Below are 22,551 nucleotides of genomic sequence, written 5' to 3'. Positions count from 1 at the left end.
ATTAAATAATATGTATTGACAACATTTTTTTTTTATTTGAAAAGAGCAAATAAGTGCTTCTTCCTGTCCATATTATGGTAGTACTTCAAATGTTGATAATCTTTGATACAATTGTAATTAGCTTTCTATTACAAGAGATAGCATTTCTTTCCTCCTTTGTTTCCTTTCTCCCTCTCTGCCTTTCTCTTCATTTTCTTCCTCCCTTCCCCTTCTTTTTGCTATTAAAAAAAATCAGAATATATCCTGTATTTTATACATTTCACATACCACTTTTGGATTTTCTTGAAAATGTGATGATTGCTAGTTTTTACATTTGAGTACTGAATATTGTATTACCTAATTTTATTTATTGACCACTCTAGTTCCTTTTAAATAGATCTTAAAGTAAATGGCATATACTACGACTGAGTGCTGAATCATTGTAGTTGTCATATGTTTTTGGTCTTAGAAAGATTACCCACTGGGCTTATAGTAGAAATAGAAAAAAATCCATCTCTTTTTCTTCCACTTCAGTTTTCTATCCTCTCATCCCCTATAACAATTATTTGCTGGCTAGATACCCTTTTTCTCTTCTTTTTTTTTAGTACGTGCCCCTAGCGGGAACCGAACCCAGGACTCTCTGGTCCACAGGCCCATACTCTATCCGCTGAACCAAACTGACCAGGGCCCTTTTTCTCTTCTTTAAGTTGATAACAATTTAAGCCTTTGATACTATACTCTCAAGACACGTTGTCTGGTGCCCCCATATGGCCCTGGAGAATGAGGTCAGAGTGTCACAGCTCTTCTAACTAGGCTTGGGGAAAGGGCAGGTCAGTGTAATCTACTCCAGCTTTAATCTAGAATAGCCTTTGAGACCACAGAATCCTCAGTAAAACAAGTACAAGAAGAGGGCAAGGGTACTGATCAGACTTAGCAGGAATAGGATTGCTTGTTAATACTTGACCTAGCAGGAACCCATACTATCAGTTCTCTGCCAGGTATCACTTGTTAGCTTTGATGGTGTTGGAAATGGGTAGCAACAGCCCTTTTTATTAGACAGTTTATATTGCCCATATACTGGAAATTTAAACCAATTAAAATAGTTTATATTCATGTTAACATACACATTATTTTATACACATACACACACACCTTTTTTTCAAAAAAGATGACATGGAATTAAATAATTCACTTGTATGTTATTAGTTTCTGTTTGAAGATGGTTTTTTTAAATCTTTGTTCCCCCAATTTCCTTTCCTTTCCTTTCTTCTTTCCTTTCCTCTTTCCTTTCCTTTCCTCTTTCCTTTCCTTTCTTCTTTCCTTTCCTCTTTCCTTCCCCGCCTCCCTCCCTCCCCTCCCTCCCGCCTCACCTGAGGACATTTTTGCATTTATCCTCAGATAGAGGGGGTGGCAGGGAGAGAAACATCGTGTGAGAGAGAGACCTACTGGTTGCCACTGCAACTGAGGTACGTGCCCTTAGCGGGAACTGAACCTGGGACTCTCTGGTCCCCGGGCCGATGCTCTAACCGCTGAGCCAAACCGGCCAGGGCAAGAATCTTAGATATTTAAGAGATGTGTTGTATAATGGGGTATGAGTTTCTGTACTGGTATCCAGGGTGGTAGTTATTAGTGAAGTAACAGAAGGTTAGTGGATTTATAGTTTCTCCAATTTAATGAACAGGTTGGGATTTTAATCTGAAATCCTAAACAATAGCATATTTACAGAAAAGGGTATGGCTGGCAGATCAGATTCCAGGGCATAAATGTTTTTCATGTTTGGTTTTATATAATGTTATTTTTACTTTGTGATAGATGGAAATATATCATTGGTAGTCTTTTTTTCCTGAAAATTTCAAAAGGCTTATAAATCTGTACAGCAAGTAGTGTGGTTTATGTAGAGATTGCTAAGACTCAGATTTACGAGACCTTTCTGTGCTTGTCCCATTTCCGCTAATAATAACCTGGATGATTTTTGAACAGATTCCTTAACCTTCTGGGTCTGTTTTCTCATCTGTACAGTTGGGGTTGAAGTTTGTGATCTGTTGGTTTGGGCCAGATCAAAGATTGTGGGATTCTCAGATGTGTTGCTTATACCACAGAACAGTGTATCTGTTAATGTATGCCATACACCCATGCTTTCCCCCTCCTTCATTTGCTGTAGCTCAGAAAGAAACCACGTTTTCTTCTTTTTAAATTTTTTTTTTTAATAGAGAGAAGGGGGGAGAGGACAGAGAGACATCGATGTAAGAAACATTGATCTGCTGCCTCCCGCAAGCACCCCGGCCACGGATCAAACCCAAAACCCACGTAGTGGTAATCGAACCTGTAACCTTTTGGTACTGGGGAACGACACTTGAACCAATCGAGCCACAATGGCCAGGGTGAACCCAAGTTTTTTGCAGAGAGATGGTATTAGGACTTGTGAAGGAGAAGAATAATAGTTGGGAGGCTGATATTCCATTGGAAGCCAGCTTGGGTGAGAGAGTAGGGAGAACATGGTCCTTGATAGTGGGAGAGAGTGGAGGGCCTAATTGCCGTTTCATTTCACTTCGGGTTCAGGTCAGATGAGAAATGAATCAGTATCAACATAAGGCCAGTGAGAAGAGGTTATGATAGTAGAGAGACTTTTTGGAGAGAGTTGTATTCTAGGCTCAGACTAAGGGAAAGAAGTGTGATTCTTTCAGGGGGAAAAAAGGAGAATCCTATTTACCTTGGTTGGAAAGGACGTATGGTACTTGTTCATATTTTAGGGCTTCTGATTTTAATGAAAGTATGAAATTTTATTGATAATTATCTTGGTTACTGAATACCACCGGGAGAAGTGTATGATACTGTTCTGTTGCTTTCTCACATTTGCTAAAAATAGCAAGGAAAGTGGGGGGCGGTAGGTTGGGAGAAGATTGTACTATGTCTTTTATACGGTTTTAGGACTGCAACAAACACCTGTTAATCTCATTGTTACCTAGGGCCATTTGACTATTCTGGCTGGCTAGATAATGTCACCCCCCCCCCCATAGATAGATATAGATGCAGATGCAGATGCAGATATAGGTATAGGTATAGATATAGACCTTTTTAGAACTTTGTGCTTGGTCAGGGTTTTGAAAGTAGCAGTACTTCCCTTCTACAGTCTTTTTTCATGCTCTTAGGATCCAGTTTTAGAAGAAATGCTGGATAGTTTCACTTTCTTTGCCTCTGACCTAGGTTCTTTTCCAAAGAATACCAAATTTTGTGTTTGAGATTTTTAAAAATATTGTCTTTTTGATTAATAGTAGATAAAAAATAAATCTTGAGCTACAGTGTTTTAATATTTTATGAGGAAAAACTATTGCTGAGAATGATTTGTCGCATATAAAAATACTTAGTCTTCTGTGATTTTACATAGTGTTTCAGTTTATTTTCTGGTTTCAATAGAACAAGTTGAAATCATCGCAGAAGGATAAAGTTCGTCAGTTTATGATCTTCACACAATCTAGTGAAAAAACAGCAGTAAGTTGCCTCTCTCAAAATGACTGGAAGTTAGATGTTGCAACAGACAATTTTTTCCAAAATCCTGAACTTTATATACGAGAGAGTGTAAAAGGATCATTGGACAGAAAGAAGTTAGAACAACTATACAATAGATACAAAGGTGAGTGTTTACTTGTAACTTTAAATATTTTGAACCAGATGTTCCAAAGTTATATGCTGCTTGTGAGAAATAATATATAGAACATATGTATAGTCATTTATGTATATATATATGTGTGTGTGTATAATACATAGAACATATGATATGGGTAGATATCTCAACAGAGCTTTGTAGATCTTAAAATTTCTTCAAGAGAGCTAAGAGAAATTACTTTCCTCTTTCCATTAAAATTTTTTCTTAGCCTCTTTATTTCTTCCCCGAAGATAAAATTTGAGAATTTGATGAAACTCAGCTGAACTGATTTTAAGAAAATCTGCACGATAATTTCAGTAACCTTTACAAAACTTGGAAGTAATACCATATGCACTTTAAAATATTTAAACACTCATGTGGAATTTAATGAAGAAACTGAACTACCAAGTAAAATAGAGACAGACTCATAGATAGCAGGCAGATAGTTCTGGTGGGAGGGGTTTTGGGGTGGGGTGGAGGGATTAAGGAAAAAAGAGAACTCACCATGGACATGGATGGACAATGGTGTGGTGATTGTGGGTGGAGGTAGAAGAGGGCATAGAGGGGATAAATGGTGATGGGAAAAATAAAATAAGCAACACAAAATAGATGAGCAAAGAAAAAGTTGATAGTTACTCCATCTTTTCCTTATTTGTTCTCCTAAGGGAACCAGTATTTTAATTCTGATATGGATCCTTCCATGTCTTTTATGTTTATTGCAGAAAATATATATATACATTTAAAAATTTTTTCAAAATAGGATCTTTTATGCCTAACTCATGCCCCCAAATAAAGAAGTCACATTTTGTTGCTAGAGATGTTAGTACATCACATTTGACAACAGTGTACGAATGGCTCTTTCTCCTTGTATTTGTCATGACTTAATATTTTTGCTGTCTGATAAATAAATATCAGTAGTGGTGTTTTTTCTTTAATTTGACCAATAGGATATGTATATTGATGAGATTAGGAGTGAACTGCTGAGTTTATGGTTTTTTCTGATACTCAGGAAGTGATTGCTGTGGTAAAATTAACTTTGTTTTAAGGAAAAAATTAATTTCTGTGCATAATACTGTTTATTTAGAATGCCTGCTTAAAATATGGATAGGTTCAGTTAAAAGTCTCTATCCCTATGTAGGAATGTCTGATTTTTTTCTGAATGCATATGAGTATATGGGACATTTTTCATATGAATAAGTATTTTTAAAAATCAAGTGCCCATTCGTATATACAGGGTGAGGCAAAAGTATGTATGCAGTTGTTCGTATGGAAAATAATACAATAATTTATAATACAAGAGTGAACTCTGTGTTTTGCCCCACGCTGTGTATTCTGTTCATCTATTTTTTTTTTTTAGAGTTTACATTAGTATGTGGCATGAAGTGTTAATCCATATTTTATTTTCACTTTTATTAAATTTTTTGGGGTGACATTGGGTAATAGGATCTTACTAGGTTTCAAGTGTACATTTCTGTGGTACATGATCTGTATATTGCATTGTGTGCCCACCACCCAAAGTCAGACCATCTTCCATCATCATATATTAGGCTCTCTCTACCCCTTACCGTCTCCTGTTCATCTTAAGAGTGCTATTTCCAGGGCACAGTGGCTTTGAATATTATAAGGAAAAGTACTAGTAATATTGCTTCATGTCTTTGGTCTAGTAAGATTATTTTTTAAGTGGAACATAAAGCATTACCTTTTTTAGTACCTTTTTAGGAATAACATAATAAAGTATGGCACTAATTTAATATTGTGTTGTTATTTATAAAGATCCTCAAGATGAAAATAAAATTGGAATAGATGGTATACAGCAGTTCTGTGATGACCTGGCACTTGATCCAGCCAGCATTAGTGTGTTGATCATTGCATGGAAGTTCAGAGCAGCAACACAGTGTGAGTTCTCCAAACAAGAGTTCATGGATGGCATGACAGAATTAGGGTGAGTATATAATAATTAAAGGGAATTGGGTACATTACTATGAGAATTACTGTGGAATTGAATTATGTTATGAATTTTTAAATTAAATTGATAAATTTACTGGCCCACAAACATTGTTATAAGTAGAAATGGGCTAATATTGCTAATTTCTTCTTATGTTATCCAATTTTCTGAGTTGTCAAGTTATCTGTATAGTTAGTACAGCTTATTCCATTTGCATTGTACTTTTATCATTTGTTTCTAAGGGAGGTTCTTCAATACTAAAATTACTGTGCTCTAATATTTAACATGATAGTAAAATGAGCAAGTTTTAAGTTATTTCATAATGTGAGAGACTGTAAATTCTGAATTTGCAAACTAGAATTTAAAATCTTAGAAGTTACTAATCACTTTTTGTTTAGTTTTATCTTGACAGCAGGTTAGCTTAAATGTCTTGGGATAAATAGATTGCAAAACCGTGGGTAAAGTTTTTACCTATGGCCTCTAGTTGTCCGTATTTAATGAGACTGCAAAAGTATGCAGTCTGTGGATGAATAACAGGCTGCCCTTTGTTTTTAGTGGGTGACTATTTAATAATAATAGCTAACATTTGTCGAACATTTATTTTATTTCAGGAACTATGCTAAGTAAATACTTCACCCATGTCACACTGTGTGTGAGAAGTGTGTATATCCCCATTTTAGAGGTACAGAGAACTAGAGTTAGGTAGTATTAGAGCTAGGATTTGAACCCAGATATTTTGACCTTGAGCCTGAAAGACATTGTAATCAGTCAGGGTCTAGACACAAAAACATATCAGTACTTTGAATACAGTAAATTAAAAAAAATTGTTTTATTATGTAAAAGGTGTAAAAGAAAGCTTTGAGATATAACAGAAGTGACAGTTAAGAAACTGCTACCACCATTGGAGCTGAGGGAAATGGACAAGCAAGGAACCTAGAAACTTAAAAGATCCCCACAGGGATCTCAGAGGAGGGGGCGTGGCTGCTGCAGAATACAATGCTTGTGATGCTGGCCTTGCCTGCCACTCTGATGTAGAAGAAACTGGCTAGAGGCCACTTGCCATAGGGCCATGTGAGTTGCCACCATGAGTAAACACTGTTGTGACCTTCCAGCACACTGAAACTCTTGCTCTCAGCAGAAAACAAACTGGGATAAAAGTTCCTTCTTCCTCTTTCAGCCTTTCATTGCCCTCTATTGGTAGAACCTAACAGTGAACTGGCAAGAAAAAAAATCTCACAATTTATAGTTCACTACAGATAGTCAACAATTTAGGACAAAGAAGAGTGGGTTTAAAGTTGAGAGACAATAAATTAATAACTGGCCTAGACACTGTCTACAGCCAGAGCCAGCTCCATCCTGAACTTGCTGCAATTTTCAATGCTAGGACAGATGTCTGTAGAACTCATTATTATTATTGTTATTGTTATTATTTTTGATTAATCCTCATCTGAGGCTATTTTTTTCCATTGATTTTTAGAGAGAGTAGAAGGGAGGGAGGAAAAGAGAAAGACACATTTATTTTACTTTATTTTTATTTTTTTATCCTCACCCAAGGACAGTTTTGCATTTATCTTCAGATAGAGTAGAAGGGAGAGAGGGAAGAAGAGAGATAGAGAAAGAAACATTGATGTGAGAGAGACACATTGAGTGGTTGCCACACACACGACCCCAACCAAGGCCGGGTACAGACTGCAACCGAGGTACGTGCCCTTAGAGGGAAGGAACCCGGGACTCTCTGGTCCATGGGCTGATGCTCTAACCGCTGAGCCAAACCAGCCCGTGCGAGAAAGACACCTTTATTGATTGCCTCCTGCATGTGCTGGATCAGGGCTGGGGATCAAACCTGCAATCCAGGTACGTGCCCTTGACTGGGAATTGAACTCTTCACCCTTTGGTTCTTGGGCTGGCACTCTAACCACTGGGCCACACTGGCCAGGGCTTTTTTTTTTTTAGCTGAATTTATGTATGATGTGATGAACTTCCAAGTCAAATTTTTAATTTACAAACAATGATCTGGGAGGTGTTGTAAAGAACATAGAAGAAAAATAAAAGCAAAAAGATCAAAAGCAAAAGTGGAATTGGTTTTGTGACATCTATAAGAAATAGAATATTTGTATATGGGAAGTAAAACTTGGTATGTGGACCCTTTTAACTCCTTAGAAGTAGAATGCTTTGCAAAATATAGGAAAAGCTTACTGTGGATTTGAGCTAATTTCAGTTGGAGATGGTAGGGGCTCAGCTGATACTTACTATAGTTTGTTTATAACAAAAAGTAACTTTTCAAAAGGAATGCATTCTCACCTAAGTAAGAAATTATGTTTTCAGTTAGTTTGGAAGCTAGATGCGATTTGTTACCATGTAAGGAGTATCTACTACAGTTCAAACTGGTGATTGTTGTTGATTACTATACATTCTCATCTGTTCATGGCAGATGACTTCTACATTTCAGGTGTGTTAATAGTCCAGTGAATTAATGTAATTAAAAATAACAGCCCATTTCTTTTAAAAGTAGTAATTATTTCTAACTTTTAATCTCTTCAGACCTTTTCTTCCTCCAACTAAACCCATACTTGTTTATGTAATGTAAAAAGAGAAATTTCAGCTGATTTTTAAAAGGAAGTTCTATGAAATAAATATAAGCTATCATAGGAATAAGTTAAGTCCTTAATTTATAGTGAAAAAGTTTATCTTTTATAAACTTAATTTTACAATGTAGATGTGACAGCATAGAAAAACTAAAGGCCCAGATACCCAAGATGGAACAAGAATTGAAAGAACCAGGACGATTTAAGGATTTTTACCAGTTTACTTTTAATTTTGCAAAGAATCCAGGACAAAAAGGATTAGGTAAGAATTTTTAAAAATTATATTTGGTGTTTCAAATAAATTCAAATACATTGACAGTGTCACTTTTGTTTTGTAATAGAAAAGTACGTGTTTTGAGCATAAAATATGAAAATACCAGTTTCTGAAAAACAGTGAGAAACAATGAACTTGTGGTTACTTGAAAAATACTGAGCACATTCAATAATAGGGTTGGTTACCCTGGATACCACATGTGAACCACTGATTTTTTTTTTTAAAACTGTACAGAAAATAAATAGTTGCTAAAATTCCCTTGATATACATACATACATTTATTTGTTTATCAGACATGATGTAGGATCTTAGGATCAGAAGTTATTTCACTATGGATCTGTAGAATAGCATTGTAGGACTTTTTAATCATAGAATGATTTATTTAGAAACCATAAGAAAGAATAAAATAGAGGATTATCATTCATAATTACTGTTAACAATTTAGATCAACCTATACTATATGTAGTATCCAAACTTTTGCTTTGGGGATGGCTAGGAGATATGTAACTAAAAGCTACAGTGTAATTTACAGTATACCCATAAAGATTGGACAGTAGCAGATAATATAAAATAATGTGTGTGAGGGTTTTAGATGAAAGTAGAAATGAGTAAGAGCATGAATGGTTGGGACATGCTTCCTGGGCAGGATGGGATGTGAACTAAAGGGTTTGCTTTGGCTGGGCAAGGGAAGATGAAAGGTGTTCCAATGAGAGGATAGTTATGAATGGAGGTCTGAAACTTGAGAAGTAAACTTGGCTTTGTAGAAGCAAGAAAATGTTGACTTGATTTTAGTTGGAGTGCTTGTTTGGAGATGAAATTGGTGCAACACTTTAAGGCTCAGTAACCACAAACTTCTTTTAAAAACAGGACAGAAAGGTTTAAATTGGAATTTGTGGGCAGTGGGGATGCACTGAAGATTATTATGATGGCAGTAACTTCCATGTAACATGAGCTTTCAGTATACCTGGCAATGCGCTAAGTGCTTTACATACACTGCTATGTTTAATGTTTAACAGTTTTATGAAGTTATTCTTTCAATAATTCACCACCTGCCATGTGCTAGGTACATCATAATAGAGTGCTAGCCATTTTTAATCCTTACTTTACAGATAAGGAAACTGAGTTACAGGTAGGTTAAATAAGGTACCCAATGATTAAAGTGAGTTTGATTTTTATTTTGAACATGTACTAGTTGCAGAGGCTAATAGGGGCCTCTTATACTAATCTTTCTTTATATTTTAGATTGGAGAGGGGAAAGCATTGAGAAAAGGATTATGTGAATAGAGATTAGACCTACGAAGTGATTAAAAGCTAGTGAAGAAGGGATGAATGTAGAACATTTGTATGGGAGAATTGGCCTAAAGAGCAACCAAACATGAAACTGGTTAAAGATTTACAAAATGTCTGTAAAGCAAAATTCTACAAATGAAGCCTCATTTCCAGCTGATTCTTCAGATTAGGTTGGATATTCTTTTTTTAAAATTCTCACTCGGGCCTTGGCCCGTTTGGCTCAATGGTTGGAGTGTTGGCCCGAGGACCATGGAGTCCCGGGTTTGATTCCTGCTAAGGGCATGTACCTCGGTTGCAGTTTGTCCCCGGCCTCGGTTGGGGTCGTGTGGGTAGCAACCAGTTGATGTGTCTCTCTCAGATGTTTCTTTCTCTCTCTCTTTCCCCCTCTCTCCCTCCCACTCTATCTGAAGATAAATGCAAAAAAATGTCCTCTGGTGAGGATTAAAAAAATAAATAAAATTCTCACCCAAGGATATTTTTTTTATTTATCTTCAGACAGAGTGCAGGGGGGGGGCATCCATGTGAGAGAGACACATCCACTGATTGCCTCCCGCATGACCCTGACCAGGGCTGGGGACGAACCGCAACTGAGGTACATCCCCTTGACCAGAATCAAACCCATATGTATATACTAAAAGAATTATTATTTATTATTTATTTATTTTTAATCCTCACCTGAGGATATTTTTTTTATTTATCTTTAGATAGAGTCGAGGGAGAGGGCAGGGGGAGAGAGAAACATCGATATGATAGAGGTACATCCACTGGTTGCCTCCTGCATGACCCTGACCAGGGCCGGGGATGAACCACAACTGAGGTACGTGCCCTTGGCCGGAATTGAACCCGCAACTCTTTGGTCTGAGGGCCAACACTCCAACTACTGAGCCAAACTGGCCAGGGCTAAAAGAATTATTTTTATGTTTAGAAATATAGCATAATATTTTGGTAAGATTAAACAAAATGTGAATGTCAGTGATGATTTAAAGGGACTGAATCTATTTCTTTTATTTATTTATTTTTAATCCTCACCTGAGGACATTCTTGCATTTATCTTCAGATAGAGTGGGAAGGAGAGAGGGATGAAGAGGGAGAGAGAAACATTGATGTGAGAGAGACATATCAAGTGGTTGCCACCCACATGACCCCAACCAGGCTGGGGACAAACTGCAACCGAGGTACATTCCCTTAGCAGAAACTAAACCCAGGACTTTCCGGTCCGTGGACCAATGCTCTCACCGCTGAGCAAAACCGGCCAGGGCAGGACTGCATCTATTTCTTAGTTACATCCCTAGCTCTTACTGGAGTACAAAATAAATGATATTTTTGGGTGAATATGTAGTTTTGATATTGAATCTTAGTTTTTATTATATGCTGAAAATAAAGCAAAATTACACTCTTCTAGCTATGAGATATATTAATATGGTAAATTGAAATTTTAGATTACAGAAAAAATTGAGAAAAAGATTATGCAGAAGAATTAGATTTAAAAATTATGTTTATTCTTTTATCTAGTAAGTGTTGAGTTTAAGAAAAATGTAATATTGTTTAATGGGTATAGAGTTTTTGTTTTGCAAGATGAAGAGTTCTGAAGATTAGTTGTACAACAGTATGAATGTAACTACCACTACTGAATTGCACACTTAAAAATGGTTAAGATGATATATTTCATGTTACGTGTATTTAACCACAATTTTAAATTTGTTTTTAGCCTCCCCCCAAACTGTAGAATGTACAACACAGAGTGAGCCCTAATGTAAAATACAGACTTTAGTTAATAATATATTCATATTGGCTAATCAATTGTAAGATGTTAAAAATACTGGAAATGGGGGAAGGGAGGGAGAAGTTTATGGGAACTCCCTGTACTTCAATTTTTCCATAAAACTAAAACTAAAAATGTCTTAATTAAAAAATAATAATAAAAGTAAATCATAGTTTCTCTTTTTGTTTTGCATTGGTGTTGAGTGTCAGGAAATATAATGACTTATTTAGCTGAAGAACTTAATTAAGAAAACAGTATTCTTGACAGCCTTTCTAAGGGTTTATAGGGCGTATATATTAAAGTATTTGGCAGAGAGTAATTAGAAGATCATAGAGAGGAAGTGAGGTCCAAAAAAAAACTGGCAATGAGTGACAGTGACAGCACTGTGGTTTATTTATAAACAGCTGTGCTAATGATAAGGTGTTTTCCATTTTTCTTATTTTCTATAACCTTATTTCTGTGACAGTAGGATAGGGTGCTTCCTCTGTCACCATCTGCTTTAGTCACCTGCCATTTCTGATAGTCTTCTGAATCTTAAATTTTGAAAGGTACTTCAGTGGTCCTGTTAAATCTAACCTATCCAAAGTAGCATCTGGACCTGATGTTCATTTAACTTTTACTTTTTAACATAGAGAAATTGGGCACTTTGTTTTAGGAAGTGGTCCATTCTCTTCATAGGATACTTTTTTATTTTCTAATTGATTTTTTAGAGAGGAAGGGAGAGGGAGAGAGAGAGACATCAATGAGAGACAAACATAGATTGACTGCCTCCTGCACGGCTCCTACTGGGGATGCAGCCTACAACCCCGGCATATGTCAGGACCAGGAATCTAACTGGGAACCTCTGGGTGCATGGGACAACACCCACCACCCAACTGAGCCGCACTGGCTGGGCCACAAGATACTCTTGTTATCACACAGTTCTTCCTTATTAAGCTAACATCTTTGTCTTTATAACTTCATCATTGCTCTTATTTGTCCTCTACTACAGCACAGAGGAAGTCTAACCTTAAACGACCACTATCACCCCTTCTCCTTTTTTCCAGGTCAGTATTCCAATTATTTTAACTAGTCATTTGAGGAGACCTTTATTATTCCTGTTACTCTCCCCTTAGACGCATTTCAAGTTTTTCAATTTCTTTCAGAATAGACCTCTTAAAGCTGAACACAATACTCCAGAAGGAGGCTGTTTAATGTAGAGCACTCTGGGTCTGTTATTTTTTTGTGGGACTGATAATTAATTTGGTCAAGAAGTACATTTGTTCTTTAACAGCCCTGTCATTTTTAGGACCATCCTGAACTTAAATTAGACTAAAGTCTGTAGGATATTTTCTTGTAAACTGTGCTTTTCGGTTAGAATCCTTTCTAGTTGATGAAAACATTTTTAACATTATTTGTTAAACATTTACTTTACTGTTTAGAAATAATTTTATAGAGTGTTTTAAAAGCACATTTTCATCTATATAACCCTCTTTGGTTTTTGTAACAACCCTTTGAGCAAAGTAAAAAGAAACCTGTTACCCTCTTCATGATGAGGAAAATCATGGTCAGAGAGGCTGATTTAAGATCGCATAACTTTAGAGTTACGTGAGCACTGCGAATCAACCTTATATCTTCTGACTCCAGTATTTACATTTTTAAAATTACACTATGTTGACCTAATTGTAGCTATTTCTAAGTAAATTAAAACATTTCAAATAGGATTTTTAATCACTGTTCCATCCTCCCTATGAGTTGGCATTTTATTTTCCTTAGGGACAGTGTTTGGATCCAATCTTAATTCATGTTCATGCTCATCTGACATTCAGTTGACTATCTTTTATGAAATACCAGATTGGCCTGTTGATTCTGTTTGAAAGAATGATACTGGGATTACCTCTGTTTGCATTTAAATTTTGCCCTAAGGGCTTAAGGATTTAATCTATAAATATCTCAGTTTTTTACAATGCTGTTATTAAGACCTGCTTGTCTCTTTTTTTCCTGTATTTTCCTTCTATTCTTACTGCTTTTATTTCTTCTTGTTAACTTATTATTGAATTTGTTCTTTCCAATACTGCTTCAGAATCTATAATAATAATTTAAAAAAATTATTAAAAATAATAGTAAAGATTCATTATTTACCAGACCCTATTCTAAATGTTTTATAGGTGTTAACTCCATTTAATCCTTCCAACAACCCTGTGAGCATATGTACTATTATTTTTATCTTAAACTGAATTACTGAGAGGTGAATTAATTCAGTTGCCCAAGATCATTAACTAGTGCTTGAGTTGGTATTTAAGACGTTAAACTGCTATGTGAAAGCACATCTCTGTAACTAGGCTGTTTTCTCTGTCACTCAGACATTTCTGTCTAAAGGTACTTTTTCTTTCTTGTGCTTGTGGCAATTAACATTTTATCCCTGTTCAACTTAATTTATGTTTCAACTCTTAATTTTAATTTATTAATTTTTTTGAGTATTCCTTTTTCACTCAATATTTATTGACTGCTTACTCTGAGAGCATGGTGTCAGGAGCATCTTAAGTCTGTCTGAGTGAGTTTGCAGAGTCTTCACAAAGATTACAGTTTTGAGCCTTGAAGAATTAATTATATGTTTTCAAGGACAAAAGAAAGTCATTCCTAATGTGGAGAGATTATCAAGTTTAATTGCTCAGAGGTGAGAGATGAAGCACTTTAAGCTGCAAGTAAGTTAATTTGATTAGAGATGTAGATTTTATCTGAAGGCCGTAGGAAATGACATCATTGTAGATTAAAAAACATTTTTCAATCAACTTTATTTTTAGCTTTGTAACAAATTGAGCAGAAGCTACAGAGATTTCCCATATACCCCCTTCCTTCGCACATGCATAGGTTCTTCCATTATCAACATCTATCCCCCCGCCATTGTACCTACATTGATACATCATTATCTCCCAAGTCCAAGTTTACATTAAGGTTCATGCTTGATGTTGTACATTTTTGTGGGTTTGGACAAATATATAATGATTTGTATCCACCATTATAGCATCATACAGAGGAGTTTCACTGGCCAAAAAATCCTCTGTGCTTTGCCTATTCATCCTTTTCCTCCATCCTGACCACTGATCTTTTTACTCTCTCCATAGTTTCACCTTTTCCAGAATGTCATACAGTTGGAATCATACACTATGTAGCCTTTTCAGATTGATTTCTTTCACTTATTAACATGCATTTGTTTTCTTCCATGTCTTTTCATGGCTTGATAGCTCATTTTGTTTTAGCACTTAATAACATCCCTTCATCTGGATGTACCACAGTTGATATATCTGTTTACCTTCTAAAGGACATCTTGGTTGCTTCCAAGTTTTGGCAGTTATGAATAAAGCTGCTGTAAACATCTGTGTGCAGCTATTTTTGTAGACATACGTTTTCAGTTCATTTGGGTAAGGGAGTGCGATTGCTGGACCATATGGTAAGAGTATGTTTAGTTTTGTAAGAAACTGCCAAAGTGGCTATACTATTTTGCATTCCCACCAGCAGTGAAATAGAGTTCCTGTTTCTCCACACCTTCGCCAGCATTTAGTGGTGTCAGTGTTTTGGAGTTTGGCCATTCTAAAAGGTGTGTAGTGGTAACTCATTGTTTTAATCATTGAAGAATTTGACGTGGAAGTGGCAGCAAATTTATGTGCCTGAAAGCAGTGTTAGTCCTTTAAAAGGAGCAGAGGCAGAACTAGAGGGAGAAACTGGTTATGAAGCTGTTGCAGTGATTTAGCTAGACATGAGGAGGGCCCTAGTATAAGCCTTGCCAGTGGAGATGGAGAAGTCAGAATGAGAGAGTTTTGATTGGAAGTATGTGGCGAGGAAGAAAGGAGTTTCCCTATGACTCTCAACATGGGATATTTGGAAATGTGTGGGATGTTTTTTGGTTGTCATAATGAGTGAGGGTTTTGCTGACATTAAGGGGATGCTAAATGTTCTGCAGTGCATAGGACAGTCCCTCACAATGAGAAATTTCATTGAGAAACACTGTAGGGTGATGCCATTCATTGAGAGAAATGGAATAGCAGGTCTGTAGAGGTAAGATAATGAGTTTAGTTTGAGCCCTGATGAATTTGATTTTAATTTGACTACCCATCTAAAGATGTCCTTAGACAATTAGATATATGAATCTAGAAAAATAGAGACAGAAGTTTCAGGTTTAGTTGTTGCTAAAGATGGTTGAGCCTATAACGTGAAAAAGGGGTAAAGGTTTAAAAAATCAGAAGGAAATAGAAGTGGTTATTGCTGACAGACAGTGCTGTAGAACACCACCATGTAATGGATGAGTGGAGGAAGAGGAGCCTGTAAAAGAGAATAAGGAGGACAGAGAGGACAGAGGAAAGTCGGTAGCATGCTTTCATTAAAGCTGAAAAAAGTGACAATTCCATCCAGGAGTTGTGCTCAATTCTGTCAAATATGGCAGAGAGCCAAGTAAATTAAGGACATAAAAGTGGTTTTTTTTTGGCAACCAGAAGGAGGGTCTGGTAACCCTCCAGAGATTACTTCCAGTGGGGTGAGTTGCAGAGGTGGACACTAGTTTATAGAATTAAATAGTGTGTGAGAGGTGAGGAAATGAGGCGATGAATGTAGATTACAAATAGTTCTCTTTTGCACCCTGAACTTTCAGATGTACATGTGCACTCCTACTCTTATCTGCGTCTTGGGTTAGGTATTAGCTGACAAATTTGTAGGTGCCTCATGGTTTACAGTTATTTGAATGTTTCATTGTTTCTCATTCTTCTTTGGTAAAAATTAGTTAAAAGGAAGAAATGATAACACTAATAATAAGCTTAGTTCTTCTACATTTAATGCATTTGAAGTGAAGGAAATCATTAAGCATTTTAACATCAGCAAATCTCACTGTGCTTGCAAATAACAGCAGTTTTACTTACTGCACTTAAAATTAGACAATTATATTTATTTGGTAAAGAAAAGAACAAAATTAAGGAACCTGGAAGGAATATTGGGTATAGAGCTTTACAGACGGCAAAGATTAAAAAGGAATTGTGATTAGGAATTGGTGTCATATTTCTAGTTCTCTTAAAACATGGGGATCTGAATTTGACTTTCAGACATGTTTTAGGAGCATGTTATGTATAAGAGTAGAAGACTCCATGCAACCACATTATCTGTGAAGGGAAGGAGAAAGTGTAATGAAAGACCCTAGCAAGACTTATTTTTCCCCTGCCCCTCAAGAAAGACCTTTTAAAAGATAGGTGATAACCTGATCTTATTTCTTTGTGGAGGGGAAAGCCAGAAGATAGCAAAGTTGAAGGTGTAGGAAGAGAGGAAAATTAATCAATAGACAATAGACAAAATTCCTTGAAGAGGCAGGATGGTATTGGGTCCAGAACAGTGGTGTTAGGGGCTTATCCTTGGATAAGAGGGGAAAAGGGCACTTTTTCCATTGAGTTTACAGGAAGAAGTAATGATGGATTTGAAGGTAAGTACATTTGCATGTGGAACCATAGAAAGCACATTCATTCAGCAGTTTCTCAGTGCCTGTTGTGTGTCTCAGTCTGCCAGTTTGGGTATATGTAGTGCCTATCCTTAAAGAAGTTGAGATCCTGTCAAGATGGGGAATTTTTTTTCCATATGGAGTTTTTATTTTCCTTTGAGGTAGGATGTGAGTCTTTTTGTAGTATTTCCTAGTCTCATGGTTCTTCATATTATCAAGAGTAGTTTGGAGGTCGTATCTAAAGGGACTTTTAAGTTACTTGGGATGTAATTTTTCCTGACCTGGAGATGTAAATTTACTCATAAAAGCTTGATACTTTTCTTACCTACTTTAGTCCCTTGAGAGAGATCCTAGGTCTTTTCTCTCTGTCATATCACAGGAGTAGGTCTTTGTGTTGTAGCAGTTGCTTCTTTGTCCTTCTCTGCCCCAAACCCAATTAAATGGTCATTATATCATTTCATGAAATTTTTAAAACAAATCTTAGATTATTATTAATTTTAATTTTTAAATAAAAGTTCTTAATAATCTCCTTGAGGACAGAATTAGATAACATTTTGGAAAATTGGTTAGTATTGGAGCTAGCAATTCTTGGCATTAAAATCTGTAGGTGTACATCAGTGGTTCTCAAATGGGGGGCAGTTTTGCCTCTCAGGGGGCCTTTGGCAGTGTCTGGAGAAATCTTTGGTGGTCACCACCGAGGATAGGATGGAATTGATACTGGCATCTGGTGGTTACTATTGCTACAATGCATGGGGACATCCCTCCACAACAAAAAATTACGTGGCTCAAAATGTCAAAAGTGTTGAGGTCAGGAAACACTGGTGTACATTGACTAACATTTGAGTACTTATGAACTAGTTGAGCATGCTTATTTACATTATCTAATCGAAACTTCAGAAACACCCTATGAGGTAAGTGGTATTCTTCTTGCCTTGAAGGGACCGTTCATTGGTGATGGAGCCAGGATACAAACCTTGGGCTTATTTCTTTAGGAAAATTTTAATACGTAAGTATTCAGGGCACAAGCTTTTTTTTAAAGGCTATCTTTGGTCTTACTTTTTTTTTTTTAAGGACAAATATTCATGACATTTAACATACATAATTTATTTTTAATATTACAGATCTAGAAATGGCCATTGCCTACTGGAATTTAGTGCTTAATGGAAGATTTAAATTCTTAGACTTATGGAATAAATTTTTGTTGGTAAGTTTATGTTTTCTACAGTTTGTTTTCTCTAAAATTTTGTTTTGTTTGAAAATAAATTAATATTTTAAAGCATGACTGACTCCTACTAAAGCATGTAATGGACATAGAATGAGAAATATTACCAGATTTTCAATACACAAGTTGTTTTGCATTCTTGTATTTAACGTCACCTGGACTGTTTTTTTTTTTTTTTTTTGAAACTCTTTTTTAGTGACTTGGATTTTTTTTTTTTTAATAGGAACATCATAAACGATCCATACCAAAAGATACTTGGAATCTTCTTTTAGACTTCAGTACAATGATTGCAGATGACATGTCTAATTATGATGAAGAAGGTAATGAAAAATTTTGCCCTTCCAGTCTTTTTTTTTTTTTTTAACCTACCTTCTTCTTTGATCATATACTTTTGAACTTCCTGTCTACTTCTGTTTTTCTTGGAGTTGGATTTCCCTCTTCTGAGCTTTTATTTATGCTCTTCTGTGTATGAAATGCCTTTATTCTCTTTACCAATCTATGTTACTCTGTTTCTTTAAATACCAACTCAGTAGGTAGTCATGTCTTCCAGAAAGGCATGAGTAATTTCCATCCATGTTTAAGATTTTCAGTTTATTTTAGGAACCTGTTCTCTTAGAAAAGTACTTTTAGACTTACATATATCTTTTATTATTACCTGTTTGTCTTGTGTGTGAAGTTGGATAGTAAAATTAAGTTTAGTGACTTTGTCTAATTTGAAATGTACTTCAGCTGCCTACTGTATGTTGTACTGTTGGCATTTGATAAATATTCACTAATCAAATGCTTTTGTGTTATTTCTTCATGTAAAGATGATGCTACCATCTACTGCCTGTTTTCTTTTTGGAAGTGGCAGTGATTTACATTGATTTCTTCACATGTACATAGTCCCCTCTTGAGAGTTCGCAGGATGTTTTTTTGAGATTGTTGAATGGGCAGAGATATTCTTTGAAAAATTTCCAGTGACCATGGCCTCCTTAAAAGTGTCCTGGAGCCATTTAATCTAACCAGAGATGATGTTATTTTATTCTTTGTTTCATTGAAATTTATAGTTTCACTAATAAGTAAGAAATGTCTAATCTTGTGTATGACTGATAATTGTGCTGTTAGGCCTTACATGAAACTGAAGAACTTTCTGATTTAGAGGTTGGCATGTGGATGTATAGAGGCATGCATACGTGCAATTTAAAATATTTTTAGTAATTATCATGAAACAGGATAGATTTTGTTACTTGTTATTAATTTTCTTGTAAGATTTCCACAAAAGACCTGAAAATTTGTTTCCTCCTACTTACTGTGCTTTCAGCACTGATAGCATGCCAGTATGTCATGGCCATTTCTTAGGCTGCCAGTTTTGACCAAATTACTTCAGTGGCCTGACTTCAGTGGCCTTCAGAAAACCATAATATTATTGATTGATTATCAGAAAAGTTATTTTTATCATTCAAGGAATGATCAAGTGTTAGATAATAGAGCTGAGAGAATACAAAAAACACTCTAGGTAGAAACTCTAAAAAGCTTGAATTTTGAAAGTCCTATCAGTGGGAATATTTATAATGATATGCTTTATTATGGGGAAGGTAGTTAAAAAATAAGGACTCTATTAAAATGTTAGTCTTATTTCTGCTTTTTTTTCTTTCCTTTCTCCCATATATTTTCCCCCCAGGAGCATGGCCCGTTCTTATTGATGACTTTGTGGAATTTGCACGCCCTCAAATTGCTGGGACAAAAAGTACAACAGTGTAGCACTAAAGGAACCTTCTAGAATGTACATAGTCTGTACAATAAATACAACGGAAAATTGCACAGTCAATTTCTGCTGGCTGGACTGAACTGAAGATCAATCCTCGTAATTCAGACTGAGGGTTGAGACAAAACTTTAAGGATACATCTTGGACCATACCGTATTTCATTCTTCTAATGGTGGTTTGGGCTTGTCTTCTAGTCTGGGCCGCTCTAACCATTTATAATTCCAACATTGTGGATTTCATCTTATATCTGTGGACCATCCTAGTTTATTCTCCCATAAGTCTTAGAAGCTTTATGGTGATTATTTTGAGGTTTTCATTCTTGCATAAAGCACAATGCTGTCTTCATCAGAAAACAGTTTGGCATAAGAATTAAACGTGAACATCACAAACAATTTATAAAAACTTCTTAAATATATGCTTTGGGCTAGTTGCAAAGACTATGCTGATAGCACTTCCAATGAGAGTGGAATATTTAAGTGTTCTGGATCTGGAATGGTGTTTTGGTTTGGGGGATTTTTTTTCCTGGCAAATCACATGTATTGTTGATGTGAGTAGAGAATTGGATGAAAAAAAAGTCAAAATAACCAACGTGAAAAATTTTTAGGATAACTTCGTGTGCCTACCTGAAAAATTTATTGTGTTTCAGACCCTCGATTTCAAAAGGTTCCACAGACCTAGTCTACTTATCTTACTCATGTTTATATATAGTTGTCCTATATGGAGCTTTTATTTAGAAAATGTCTGCATAATGTTAGATTCTACTCCTGTCTACATTATGCACTACATAATTGGATTTCATTAGGATTTTGAAATGCTTATATGCTTGTTGAATAAGTTAAACTATTTAATTTGTTTTGAATGTTTTAGATTGCTACACAATACAATATTCTAAATTTAGGCATGAGGGTTTATTTTTTGTTTTTGTTTTTCAGCACACTATGGAACAAAAATGAAATTTTCTTAATTTATAAGAAGATAGTAGGAATTAAATTTTGAAAATGGTTGTGATGAGCCATGAAGTTCAATCCTTATAGGTACTGCTCTTTCAGACAAATAGTCCATTTTTGATGACTTCTTATTTTGTTGAAATTGCTTTAACTGCTAATCACTGTGGTTGCCAAATACTTCAAGATATTCAAGCAAGCATGCTGTTGATGCAAAATACCAATCTGGCTTCTATTTTCGTAAATTATTCAGTCTCTTTACTGTTTTTGTTTCACTCAAATTTGATATTTTCACATCAAAGCAGAACTCTGTCTTGTATGTATTATTTTCATTACAAGACCTATGAACTGCTTTTTTGCTGAAAATGCCGATTTCCCTGTTCATTTCCTGACATGTAAAGGGGGGTTTATTGCTTTTTTAAACATTTCTGTAAGGTGGGTGCCTGGGCTTGAGCAGGAGTAGATTTTTTTTGGTGTATCCAAGCACTCTCTAAGGTCTAATATTGAATTATCAAAGGAATGTACTTCAGATTAGCAGTACGTTTTAATATGGAAATGATTTTAAAAACAATTACATATTAAAACTACTTTTTATTTACATTATTTTGAAATTGACTACAAAGGTTTTCCATAGACCTTATATTAACATTCCAATCATAACTTTAATTCAAGAATACTGTTCTTCCAAAAGAAAATTTTGAGAATTTCTATTCCAGTTACTAGAATTGGTTATTAAAAAGGGGGGTGGGGTGGAAAGAATCCTGCTGCTTTCCTTTCAAGTATTTCCTGATTTCATATTTGTAAATATAAAGAGGACTTCAATTATGAAAAAATTTTAAAGATATATATGTACTATTTTGTTTCCTGTCTTGAAGATTTTGAGTTATGGTATTGTTTTCAGGTAGATTAATTCGAGTATGCTGTGTCTTGAAATGAGATCCCATTAGCTTTTTTTCCCCCAATATAAATTGTTTTTCATAAAAGTCTGATACTGGTTCATGGCCTAGTGCCTTGGGTTTTACAGACTTTTCCTTTTAAATGTAAGACCTTTTCAACAAAATAGTATTTGTCATCAGTTTGGTACTAAACATTTATAATTACTGTGTAATTATAAACAAAAATACGTAATCTTTGAATATAATTATGTAGCATAAAAGTTAAGGTTTGTTCACTCTATGATGGCATCTTAGAATTAAACAATACTAGGGCTGAAAAGAGAAGACTGATCTAATGTGGTATGATTACTCTGAGGATAAATGTCTGGTTACAGGGAAAATTCTGTACTAAAAGTGCTTACACATATGGATGTGTGTATGAGTGAGTGCATGTGACTGCGTGTCTGTGTGAGAGGTTGAAAGAGACACACACACACACAACAACAACAACTTGAATTGCTTTAATTCATTAGTGTTTCAATCTTTATTCTGGTAAACTTCCCCATGCTGATTCTTTGTTTTAAAATGAACCACAGGTACAGTTTCCTTTTTGCCAAATGTCAAAACAGGTACACATTTTAAAATGTAATGCTTTTTAAATAGTAAAGTGTATAAAATTAGAAGTGCCCACATATAAAAATACTTGAGATCAAGATTATCTTTAGTGACTATCATCTGCATATCTCTGTAAGTTCAATTGTGTTTCTTACAATCCCTGTCATATTACCAACAGAGGCAATAAAAGCTTCAGTGAAATTGCCATGACTAA

At 35.4% G+C, this 22,551-nt stretch overlaps 1 protein-coding gene across 6 annotated transcripts in view; it reads left to right on the top strand.

Moving 5' to 3' along the window:
* Positions 1-22,218, top strand: part of DCUN1D1 (defective in cullin neddylation 1 domain containing 1) — a 30,640-nt gene extending 8,422 nt beyond the window's left edge. For 2 of the 6 annotated variants that reach the window (XM_036242464.1, XM_036242460.1), the window contains exons 2-9: positions 3,394-3,610; positions 5,396-5,564; positions 8,284-8,414; positions 12,470-12,524; positions 17,872-17,939; positions 18,055-18,137; positions 18,379-18,475; positions 19,819-20,521. In XM_036242464.1, the coding sequence (XP_036098357.1) occupies positions 3,436-3,610; positions 5,396-5,564; positions 8,284-8,414; positions 12,470-12,524; positions 17,872-17,939; positions 18,055-18,137; positions 18,379-18,475; positions 19,819-19,898 (858 nt within the window). In that variant the 5' untranslated portion in view covers positions 3,394-3,435 and the 3' untranslated portion in view covers positions 19,899-20,521. Of the gene's footprint in view, positions 1-3,393; positions 3,611-5,395; positions 5,565-8,283; positions 8,415-12,469; positions 12,525-17,871; positions 17,940-18,054; positions 18,138-18,378; positions 18,476-19,818 lie in introns of those variants that run through there. The other 4 variants (XM_036242462.1, XM_036242461.1, XR_004956729.1 and 1 more) reach the window with 3 other exon arrangements.
* Positions 22,219-22,551: the final 333 nt, after the last annotated feature.

The sequence above is a fragment of the Molossus molossus genome, unplaced genomic scaffold (assembly GCF_014108415.1).
Source record: "Molossus molossus isolate mMolMol1 unplaced genomic scaffold, mMolMol1.p scaffold_m16_p_5, whole genome shotgun sequence".
Taxonomy (NCBI): Eukaryota; Metazoa; Chordata; class Mammalia; order Chiroptera; family Molossidae; genus Molossus; species Molossus molossus.
The sequence above is the reverse complement of the archived record's forward strand: the minus strand, read 5'-3'. Positions and strand labels throughout refer to the sequence as shown.